At 39.5% G+C, this 11,877-nt stretch overlaps 2 protein-coding genes across 6 annotated transcripts in view; both read left to right on the top strand.

Moving 5' to 3' along the window:
• Positions 1 to 320, top strand: part of LOC109921245 (zinc transporter 8-like) — a 71,281-nt gene extending 70,961 nt beyond the window's left edge. Inside the window, exon 9 of the mRNA XM_048595646.1 lies at positions 29 to 320. Within this exon, the coding sequence (XP_048451603.1) occupies positions 29 to 320 (292 nt within the window). The remainder of the gene's footprint in view (positions 1 to 28) is intronic.
• Positions 13 to 11,877, top strand: part of med30 (mediator complex subunit 30) — a 35,034-nt gene continuing 23,169 nt past the window's right edge. Inside the window, exons 1-3 of one of the 5 annotated variants that reach the window (XM_020513986.2) lie at positions 13 to 309; positions 6,619 to 6,827; positions 11,522 to 11,680. In XM_020513986.2, coding sequence (XP_020369575.1) covers positions 6,657 to 6,827; positions 11,522 to 11,680 — 330 coding nt within the window. In that variant the 5' untranslated portion in view covers positions 13 to 309; positions 6,619 to 6,656. The remainder of the gene's footprint in view (positions 310 to 6,618; positions 6,828 to 11,521; positions 11,681 to 11,877) is intronic. The other 4 variants (XM_048595824.1, XM_020513988.2, XM_048595823.1 and 1 more) reach the window with 4 other exon arrangements.

The following is an 11,877-nucleotide window of genomic DNA, read 5'->3' as shown; positions in this document are numbered from 1 at the left end:
AGACGCGGTTCCGGGCGGCCGGGAGCAGTGCGCAGACGCGGTTCCGGGCGGCCGGCAGCAGTGCGGAGACGCGGTTCCGGGCGGCCGGGAGCAGTGCGCAGACGCGGTTCCGGGCGGCCGGGAGCAGTGCGGAGACGCGGTTCCGGGCGGCCGGCCGGCAGCAGTGCGCAGACGCGGTTTCGGGCGGCCGGGAGCGGTGCGCAGGCGCAGGTTGCAGTTTCGTTCATGAGCCCCCCGGTGGACTGAGTGTCAATGAGCCGTGTTCCTGGCTCCTTTCTCTGGATTGGGAATCTGAGATGAGGTTGGGTTGTGAGTATTGAGATGAATAACGTTTCAGCATTGACACGGTGTTTAGAGATCGAAGCAGCTGTGCCTGTTCAAGTCGCGGCCGGCGTTCTGCGCACTTTCGTGGCTGGAAAGCATTGACGTTCAGACAGCCACCAGCCTTATTTCTTATTGAAAAGTTTCACAATTTGTGAGTGTTGTGAAAGAAGTGGGTCCGTGTGTTTAGGAAGCATTTGTCAAGGGACGGTAATTCGGTTGGCATCAACCTGCTGATGTTTGATTTTACTTTAAACGGTCCTCCCAATGAAAACGACAGTCAGTGTTCCCCTTGCACTATGATGACCTGGTGAGAGCTCACTCCATTGAGCTGAGGGTCTTCACTGTGTTCCGTCAGGCTATAGAGCTCAGGCCAGGTATTCACATGCGACCATATATACTTTCAGCATTTACCACTCTGTCACATAAACAAACAAGAGAATGGTTGTGTTGATTTTACTTGAATATGAAATTAACTTTTTTTTTCCTATACCCTTCTTCGCTCCTCTGTCCTCTTCGCCCCCCCCCCCCCCCCACCCACACACACACACACACACACCTCACAAAACAATCTTTTGAGAATTGAGTTTACATCAGAGCTAAACTGTCTACATTGTCTTCTAAAAGGCCTATTCATTTATATTATTATTAACTATGTTGCCAATGACACCGTTTTAAGTGTTGATGGCTTGAAGGAATTGTAGCTGTGTGCATCTGACCCAGTTTCTCAGGCAATGATAAACCCTTTGAGGAATGCCTGTTGTTTGTCCTCTATACAGAGCATATCTAATGCAAGTATGTGCTTGGCATCTGCTGTCTCCTACCTTTTCTTTTGAGGCTCTGAAATCTCTCTCTTGTGTTATTTCTCAGACTACACATTAATTAAACTTTATAAAACAGTGACTTGCTTCTCAGCATACCACAGACCAATTTAAGTTACCTAGAAATAGGTACATGTGGAAAACTGAAACCATTTAGTTTTATATTGGAAGCTTTTTTACCTGAGAGGAGATGTTGCTGTTTATTTGAGTGAATGGACAGTCAGAATTAAAACACAAAGGTTAGTATTAGTTTTTGTAGTTCATATAATGTTTACATTGGAATATTTTATTGGAATAGTTTACATAACATGAGAATTAGGAGCAGGAGTAGGTATTTCGGTCCCTCAACCTATTCCACCATTCAATGCAATCATTGCTGATTTCATTTCAGCTTCAACTCCACTTTCTGCCCGTTTCCTGTAACCCTTCAATGTGTTCCTAATTAAAAAATCTGTCTATCTCCTCAAATTTACTCTGTCTATACTTCCCATTGCTACGGGAAAGAAGCCAACATAATCAAAGACTTCCCCCACCCTGCTTATATATTCTTCCACCTTCTTCCATTGGGTAAAAGATACAAAAGTTTGAAAACATGTACCAAATTGAAGGACAGCTTCTTCCCCATCTTACCAGGCTTGTGAATGGACCTCTCGTATATTATCATCATGGAATCCCTACAGTGTGGAAACAGGTCCTTCGGCCCAACAAATCCACACCGAACCTCAGCGCATCCTACCCAGACCCATCGCTGAACACTACGGGCAATTTAGCATGGCCAATTCACCTAACCTGCACATCTTTGGACTGTGGGAGGAAACCGGAGCACCTGGAGGAAACCCACGCAGACACGGAGAATGTACAAACTCCGTGCACACGGTCGCCTGAGGGTGGAATTGAACCTGGGTCCCTAGCATTGTGCGGAAGCAGTGCTAACCACTGAGACACCATGCCACCCAATCCTAATAAGAATTTTGCAAGTTTCAATTATATCCCCTATCATTCTTGTAAACTCCTGAGAGTACAGAGTTGATCTTTCTCTGCGTCTTCTCTGTAACTGTAACACTATACACTGCATTCTGTTCTTTTACCCTGATATAATTATATAAGGTATGATTTGTCTGGATAGCATACAAAGAAATATTTTTCACTGTATCTCGGTACCTGTGACAATAATAAGTCAAATCCAGTCTGTCCTTGCACCAACCATACTCTGGGGTAATGAGTTCAACAGATCACAACTCTCTTTCAGAAAAGGAATTTCTCCGCATGTCTGTTTTAAATCTGCTACACCTAATCCTAAAATTATGACCTCTCATTATAGATTGCCCAACAAAAGGAAACATCCTTTCTATGTTTACTTTGTCAATTCCCTTTAGCATCTTTTTTAAGTGAGGCAGAGATGGCTAAACAAAAATTAAAGGAAGGGATTAAAGTTTTTTCTTAGGTTTTGAAGGCGAGAGATTAAATGGACAAAATAGTTTTGGAAGAAAATCCAAAAGGAAGGGAAAATGCTTTAATCTCTGCATGGAATGTGAGTGTCACAAGCAAGGCCAGTACAGCTTTTCTTGTCCATCCTCAATAGTGCTAGAGGGCAGTTAATGTTGAGTCTCGAGTCACATAAGGGACAGACCAGGTCAGAATACTAAAGAATGTTAGTGAGCTAGATCAGTTTTTATGACAAATAATGATTGTTCCAGTAATGGTAACCGTGAAATTAACTTTTAATTCCAGATTTTTCTCACTTTCAATGACAGAAATCAAGTTGAATTTATTGATTGTAGCCGGTAGAACTTAAATTCAATGCTGGAACTTGAATCCAGGCTCCGGAGGCATTAGCCTGGGCCTCTGGATTGCGAGCCTATTATCACGACGCCATCGTCTCTCCTGATTAAGTGATTAACCCTTCATAAGTTGATGTGAAAAACTAGGTACGGGTGTCATTAATGAAAAATAATCTGGAGTTGGAGAAACGGGTGTATTATGTCTGGGGAAGCACAAGATACATTTTATAGATTTCAAAATACATCTTGAAGTTTCTTGAGGCACAAGGAATCAGTGAAGCTGAGCAAAGATAGTGGATGCACAGTACAAAATTTGATGCCTGAATTCTACACTTGGTAATATTTGAGAGCTGGGCAGTGTCGAAAAGAAAATATATTAAGAGTCAATCTCTGATTACTAAAGATCAGTAAAACTTTCACTGGCAGAGGAATGAGCTAGAAGCATAAGTGGCGAATAAGATAGAAGATCTTGTTATCAAATGTGATGTGAGGTCAATAGCTTGACTCAAAGTTGAGCAAGACTTTTGAGGCTGAATAGGACCAGGCTACAATTGGAAGCAAGGAGTTAGTTAATAGAATCAAGTGTTGGTTTAGAGAAAAAATATGGTTTCATTGTTACTGATACTGATTTGTGGGAAAACTACTACTTAATGTAGCAGCAGTCAGATGGAAAAGCAGCAACTCTAGTTGGTAGTTACAATGCGCAAGAGTTGATCGTCATTGGCCACATTGTTGGAAGTTGATTGTTTCAAGTTTTAAGATTCTGCCTTGAATTTTTTATTTCAAGTCTACATTGTTCATCACTTTTACCAAATGAAAAGGAAGGTATTGAACATCAGTGAAGCAGTCTGCAAGAGGGTTTAAGAGTAAAAGACTTTGTCTAGCGCATATTGCTATTAATCTGCCAGGAAAAAGTAACTGTTTAAAATTTATTTTCTTACCCTGTAGCAGAACATTGAGAAAGCTAATCTAATGGAATTTTTTTATTTTGTTATTGTACTGCCATGGTGCTAATTCTGGTTCCCCTGCTGCTTTGAGCTCTTTAAATTGTCAATATATATTAATTCTAATAACGTCTTCAAGGTTGTAAACTGTGATGGTACTATAGTTGATCTAATTGAGTGACTGAAGACATCCAGGGGGTTCCCATAATTTCTGGTAATCTGCTCATTGTAATTGTTAACTTCTGAAAGGGGAGATCAAGTGAAAATTTACAATAGCCTGATGAAGAAATTTGCTTTAGAAATTGCCTGAAGTGTTTTTGAAGAAAAACAGTATTTTTAAAAGATGTGCCACAGCTAACGTGCAGAATGGTCAAGTGGATTATAACAATTGATTTGGTGAAAGGGGATGGAAGTAATTTCTTAAATCATTTTAAAAGGAAGATGAACGATTATCTGAGAATTAGTAAGTTTAGAGGGTTACGGGCCAAAGTGGGGATGCCTGACTACACACAACTGCTCTTTTCAAAGAATCCATAGAGATCTTGTTAGTCAAATAGCATCCTTTTCTGCTGTATGTTTCTATGATTCTGTGAACAAATCCATCACACTTGATGGGTTTCAATGCAGACTGTGCACAATCTGTTTGACAACAAGAGTTGTGCACATGTATATATTGTTTTTGCATTGGTCATAATGAAGAGCTATGCATCTAGCTTTGCTGTTAATCATGTTTGGTAAAGTGGGAGCACAAAATTGCATTGAGATTGATTATTTTAGTGGGTAAAACTAGGTTGTTACTGATGTATTTCATTGCATTTAATTGTGAGGTTGTCCATTTTGGATCAAAAGGAAAGATCTGAGTATCAGGAATAAGAAAATCTTGCTACAATTACACGTAGTATTCCAGATGTGGTCTCAGTAAAACCTTATACAATTTTGGTCTCCTCGCTTAAGCAAAGATATACTTGCACTGGAGGTAATACAGTGAAGATTCAATAAATTTGTCCCCAGAGTGTGGTGTTTGCCCAATGATGAGGCAATGCAAATTGCGTCTGTGTTCTGTGGGATCTAGAAGAATGAGAAACAATCTCATTGAAATGTGCACAATTCTGAAAGGTCTTGATAGTCATGATCATATTAATGATGGAGCAAGCTCAACAAGGTTTATGGCCTGGCAGCATCTGTGGAGAGAGAAAGAGTTAACATTTTGAGTCCAGTGACCCTTCAGAACTTCTTCAGACGTTGGACTTGAAACATTAACTAGATATCTCTCTCCATAGATGCTGCCAGACCTGCTGAGTTTCTCCAGTAATTTCTATTTGTGCTTGTCTCAGATCTCCAGCATCCTCAGTTCTTTGCTTTATTTTAGCGTTTATGGTCTGCTCCTGCATCTGTTTCTTGTGTCCTTGTATTACTTAATTGGTGTAAAGCTAGAACAGCGGCAATCCCAAAAGGATTTCAAGTATACAAATCGCTATGTTATTGAAGATGCAAAGAATGATCAAAAATTCCACCAGAGGAAATTTTAGCTACAGGTATACAAAACCCTCCGGTTAGGCCTTAGCTGAAGTGCTATGTAGATTTCTGGGCACTGTATGTCAGAAAGGATGAATTAACCTGGGAACATGTGCAGCACAAATTTACCAGAATATTAGCTGAACTCAAGAATAGATTGAGCTGAGGTTACATCAATTTAACTGGTAATTAATGTAAGATTTAAATTATCATTTGATAGATGGTTTTAAGATTGAGATAGAGACAGACTAGCTGCTGGTGGGTGGAGCCTAGAGCAAGTGATATAATCTTGTAATCAGAGCTACAGTGATCTTGTGCAGTGGTAGTATCTGTATTTCTGGGTCAGGGAAGTCCGTGTTAAAGTTCCATCTGCCCCAGAGGTATGTCATGACATGTTTGAATTAGTTGATTTGAAATATCTATAATCAGACCCAAGCCATTCAAAAGAGAAATTAGGAAACATTTATTCAAAACAAGGCTGCTAGAAGTATAGGACAATCTCCCACAAAGAGCAGTAGATGCTAGTTGAAGTAGTTTTAAATTTGAGGAATCGGCTTTGTAAACCAAGGGTACAAAAATTATGGAGACAAAGCAGTTCCGTAGAGATAAAATGTGGTTTAGTAGTGAGTGGCTGCTTTTGTGTGTTTGGCCTGTATCCCTAACTGTGACAGGCATTACCTTGAAAATAAAACCTACCATTAGTTTTGTTTTTAACCAAAAGGTACAGCTGCTGTAAGACCATTTACTTCTGAGTAAATTCTGTTTCTTTTACCATCTGAATTGTTTAAGTTCTTATTTTGTTCACTAACAAACGTTTATGTCATCAAATACCCACATTTGCAGTTCATTGGGGTAGAAATTGTAGACTATGGCACACATGGAGAAGCTGCAAATTTTGCTTGTGAGATTAACAAATGGAAATGAAATAGCATTGTGCATGTGGATGATGAGCCTCAAGGTGTGGTTTTGTGATGCAACAACATGCTCTGTATTCTTGGTATTGTTACAAATAATGTTTCTCTATTGGCTAATGCCATCATTAGCACCTCCTGCGTATTTTACAATTTTGTTATAATTACACTGTCAGATATCAAAATCAAGATTTTATGCTTTATTAATTAACGTCGTATGCAGGTTTTGTGCAATGCAAGCACATAGTATTCTTAATTTCTTTACTAAATTGTCATCCCTTGAAATACTCATGGTGTCTTGTTTGTGCAAAATTCTTTCTGCTAGCATTTTAATAACATTGACGTGTTAGAAGAAAGGGAGTCATGGCAACACCCCCAGTGCCTGGTGCCGGGATGCCTGGAGCATTTTCTGGACCCCAGGCCCAGGCTGGCCGTGAAGTTAACACAGCTTCCCTTTGCCGAATTGGCCAAGAGACGGTGCAAGACATTGTCTCGAGAACCATGGAGATCTTCCAGCTTCTAAGGAACATGCAGGTCAGTGTGTGCCTTTTACCTGTGTTGTCATTGCAACACAGCTACTGTGAATGGAGCTAGAATTCTGAATCACTGCCGATTGTCTGGTAGTCAATGATAATAGTATTCATTGTAGAAGAATTGAAAGGAAAATTAAAAGATGTCTTTTCCCACAGTGAATAATTTCCACTTTGAATATGACACCGCAGGTTGCTTTAAAGCCATAACTTCAACTTAAAAATGAATTGGATTAATATTTGAAAAAGAATCAAAAGGAATGAGATGGTTTGGATGGTTTTGGTCAGTGAACGAGCACCGGCCAGATGACCTCCTGCTATGTTACAACTCTTGTACAAATTGTTCGAATTTCAATTTGTGGATGAGCATCTAACTCTAAAACATGCTTGTTGTGTGACCAGTTTCCAGTAGTTGATTAAGTACAAAGTACTACATTTAGAGAGACTTGTTATTCATGTATGCAGTTACTTCATGTCCGGGTAGATTCAAATTGGAGACATTATCAAAATGGCAGCAGCAAGGGAAGGGAACAGCATTTTGGGCTTTGTGATGGAACTAACAATATCTTGAAGTGACTGGTTCAACAATTGACATGTTACATTTTACAGGCGGTGATATAAATATAATTCAGTGTGTAATTCCTGGTTTTACAAATAAGGGAGTAAATAAGTTAATGTGAGAAGTGAATTTACTCCCTATGTATGCTTTAAAAACTCCCACAAGTTTGACAGGTACTTCCAAATGAAACACTTATGTCTTTCAGAGCGGGTATTTCCTTCTAGGTCATGATTTTTTTTCTGTTTACGTTTTTGGAATATTTTATTTTCTGAATATTTTAAAAGTTCTCTTGCTCTGAAAATTGCTGGTGCCAACTCAAAAATGATTCAAAAGGAACAATCTCTTCTATCTTATTCCAGTTACTTTTTTCATTGACTAGCATTTACTTACTGATTAATTAGACTGTGGTACTGCTGAATCCAGAATTGGAAACTTGACAAATCAAATGTGCTGTGGCTTATAAGCTGTCCTGATCTATGGATGAAGAATTGCTGCAGCAGCAGATTCTGTTGTTGCAACATTTTTTGTGTGATGCAGTACAGTAGCTGTGAAATAAATGTCAGTTTTTCCAATTTGCAGTATAGTACCAACACTCTGTTTCTTCCATTTGCAAATGTGCTTTGGCTGGAGAGAAGCCAGACGTTTTAGTCATTGCACCCCTCACCACCCCGCAATCCTCCTCCAACTCCACCAAATAGAAACACAAATGCGTGTTTAATATCTACAAGATAAAGGGCTGGACATCTGCTCTGTTGAGTTCCCAGTACTTTTGTCACCACCTTAAGCGCGGCACAGTGGCTCAGTGGTTAGCACTGCTGCCTCACAGCGCCAGGGACCCAGGTTTGATTCCACCCTCGGGCGACTGTGTGGAGTTTGCACATTCTCCCTGTGTCTGCATGGGTTTCCTCTGGGTGCTCCAGTTTCCTCCCACAGTCCAAAGATGTGCGAGCTAAGTGGATTGGCCATGCTAAATTGCCCGTAGTGTTCAGGGATATGTAGATTAGGTGGCTTATGGGGGATGGGTCTGGCTGGAATGCTCTGAGGGGCAGTGTAGCCTTGTTGGGCCAAAGGGCCTGTTTCCATACTGTAGGGATTCTATGATGATCTGACCGTAGCAGGTTATCTGTGTCTTAATTTCTGTGAATTTTAAGTGTAGAAGATAGACTTTCACATTCTGTTGGGTATCAGATACTTGGGACTTAAAGCTGGTGTATTAACCTTAATGAAGGCAGTCACAAAGGCATGGAGCCATTTGGCTAAAATGCACAGGAGACGGTTAAAAAGTCAAACGGTAGATAAGCAGTGGCATACGTTGTAGGAGATTCTTCATAATTCTCAAAGATTTATTCCACTTAGAAAAAAGGCTGCTAGAAAAATGAACCATCAATGGTCAATAAAGAAATTAGGCATGATATTAAATTGAAACAAAAGGCACTCAATGTTGCAAAGCTTAGTGGTAGACGAAAGGATTGAGAAAATTTTAGAAACCAGCAAAGGATGAGAAAAATGTAGAAGAAATTAACCAAGAACTTAAGAAATAAGACCAGGAGTAGACCATATAGCCCCAGTTTATTATTCATACAATCATACATGATCATGTACCTCCAGTCCAGTTTAGCACCTGCAACCGTACCCTTGCATTCCCTAAGAGACCAAGAATTTGTTTCTTTGATATAAACACAGTTAATGTCAGGCATCCTCAAATAGAGAAGATTCACAAATGGGCTTTTAATGTATTAAGTGCTCAAAGATTATTCCCTTTTGTGCAACTGAGCCTTCGTGTCATGGATTCCCTAGCTAAGGGAAATAACATCTGTTTGCTGCAGCCATCCTGTCAGTATATAGTATTTTTCAATGATATATTCTTTCATTCTCCTAAACTTCAGCGAATATAAACTTAATTTACTTAGTCTGTCATCATTTGAGAGCCAGCAACCAATTTAGTGAACCTTCACTGTACTACCTCCAATACAAGGAGATCTTCTTTTCAATATGGAGACCAAAACTGTATACAGTAGTCTAGATGTGATCTCATCAAATCTCTGCCCAATTCTAGAAAGTTTTCCATATTCTTATACTCTATTATGCTTGTAATAAAGGCCAGCATTCCATTTACCTTCCTGCTAGCCTGGTGTAGTTCCTTCTGAACCTAGCATGATAGAAAAAAATAGACAGTAAGAATTTTTAGAAGTATAAAAAGCAAAGTGATTGTTTTACCCTTTATCCTTTAAAGTGGTAGGGACTTTGAACAAATAATTTGTGTCTGTCTTTGTGGTAGAAGACATTCAATTTATGTCAGTGACAGAAATCAGGGAACAAAGGGGAGGGTGGAATTTAAAGTAGGGACACTAGGGACAAAGTGCTAGACAAACTAATTAGATTAAAGTTTGACATGTAGATCAGCTTCCATTCAGTGGTGCTGGTAAGGGGCCTTACTGGTTAGACAAAGTGGTGCTGTAACAGCTGTTCCAAGGCTTATAACGTGAGAGGACGGTTCAGATTGGCGCCACTAGGATGGAACAGAAGTTAACCTTTGGTGCTTGCGCATTCTAGCGAGGAAACTTTTGGAAACACGTGACTGAGACACTAAAATAATAATTTGCATCTGTCTTCATTAAGTACCATGTACATAGAATGAGTAAACAAGTGAGATAAAGTAGAATTAGATTGATGTAATTAAATACTGTGACTAACAATACTTAGAATAAAAAAAATTTGGTCCATATGAGATGCATCCTAAGTTGCTGAGAGTAAGTTAACTGCCTTTCAGACTGGCAGGAAGTATGCAGAGGTGATTGAAATGGGTAGATTCATAGCTGCTGGTATTTACCGCAAAGAAATGTAAGCTGATGCACTTTAACAGGAAAAAGGAGAAAATGAATCAAATTATATAATTTTAGCTGTAGAAAAAAAACATGTGCAAAGTGTATAGTTTTACATCACTTGAAAAGTTGCAATGGCTGTTTTAAGAGAAAATAAATATGTGAGACCTTTCGCTTAATGCATGGAGTATAGATTACAGAAGCAAGGAAGTTACATTGAATCTTCAGAAGTCATTGGTTAAGACCAAGCTGAAAGAAGTGTGTCGATCTGGGAACTACACTACTGGAAAGAGTGCAGAGGATATTTACTCTAATAGTGTCAAGGATGAGGGGCTTAAGCTATCTGGAAAGATTAGAGAAGCTGATACAGATAATTGTTAAATAGAAAAAGTCATAGAGTCAAACAGCACGAAAACAGACCCTTCAGTCCAACTCATCCATGTCAATGTGTTGCTCAAAAATGACAGCTTCTGTTAGAGAAAATGGTGAAGAAACCATTACCACTGCAAGGAGGATCTGTAACCTGAGAGGAGACATTTCAAGAAATTGACCAAAAAATAATCTGAATATGGAGAAATGCAGCTGACTGACCCATTTGTTTCTGATTTTTGACGACTGTACTTTTTGCCTGTATGTAATGGAAGAAGGGATTTTGTATATGGCAATGGACGTCATATTGTAATTGTGCCTATCCTGTCCCCCAAGTCAGGCATGTAACTGTCAGGGTTTCTGGAGATGGAGTGGGACCTTGTTGACACCTCAGTCTAGCAAAATAACTTTTTTTATTAGTGTGGTCATCACTTTAGTCTCTGACTAACTGTTTTTGTGTTTCTTAATGTCATCGACTTTTCCTGGTCATCTCTACCCTCCATCAAGATACCCATTGTCAATTTTCTCCCCACTGTTTGAATGCAAATAGTTTTTTGCTTTTAAAGTGTTGAGTTAAATCTGGCAGGTCTAACCTGTCAGGAAAAGATGTAATATTGTCACTGTACTTAGATTATTGTAAATTTTCCTCCTTCCCGCAGTTCAGCTAAATAAAGCATCCTGTTCATTCTTCAGCAATGTGCTTTTTGTTTGCATGCTGATCTTGCAAACCTTACGACTAAAGTGCATTCTGCTTAATCTGAATGTAAGTCCCGGTGTCAGCAAACTTAAGAAAAATACCAGTCAACAAATAACTCAACACCCAGTGATTTCTGTCATAATATTAAATGGTGGTTTTGGTTAGTTGCAAGGATCTGTTAATAGATTGCTACAGATACAATTTATTTTTTTAATACAAAAATCTCTCAATTTATGCTATCTGCATTTCAGTTGCCAAATGGTGTATCATATCACACTGCCACCCATCAGGATAGGCAGGGGAAACTGCAAGAGCACCTTCGACAGCTCTCTGTGCTCTTCCGGAAGTTACGACTAGTCTACGACAAATGTAATGAAAATTGTGCTGGCTTAGATCCTGTCCCAATGGAGGTAAGAAATTCCTAGAGTTGGATTATGATGCCTTTTAGAGGGCAACTGGCAGAGTCACAAAAAAGATGAAGCGTTTAGCATATCGTGGTTAACCCAAAAAGCATATAAATATGAGAGATAGTAGGAACTGCAGATGCTGGAGAATCCGAGACAACAAGGTGCAGGGCTGGATGAACACAGCAGGCCAAGCAGCATCA

Source organism: Rhincodon typus, chromosome 4, assembly GCF_021869965.1.
Source record: "Rhincodon typus isolate 14 chromosome 4, sRhiTyp1.1, whole genome shotgun sequence".
Lineage (NCBI taxonomy): Eukaryota > Metazoa > Chordata > Chondrichthyes > Orectolobiformes > Rhincodontidae > Rhincodon > Rhincodon typus.
This window is presented reverse-complemented; position numbering and strand designations above follow the sequence as displayed.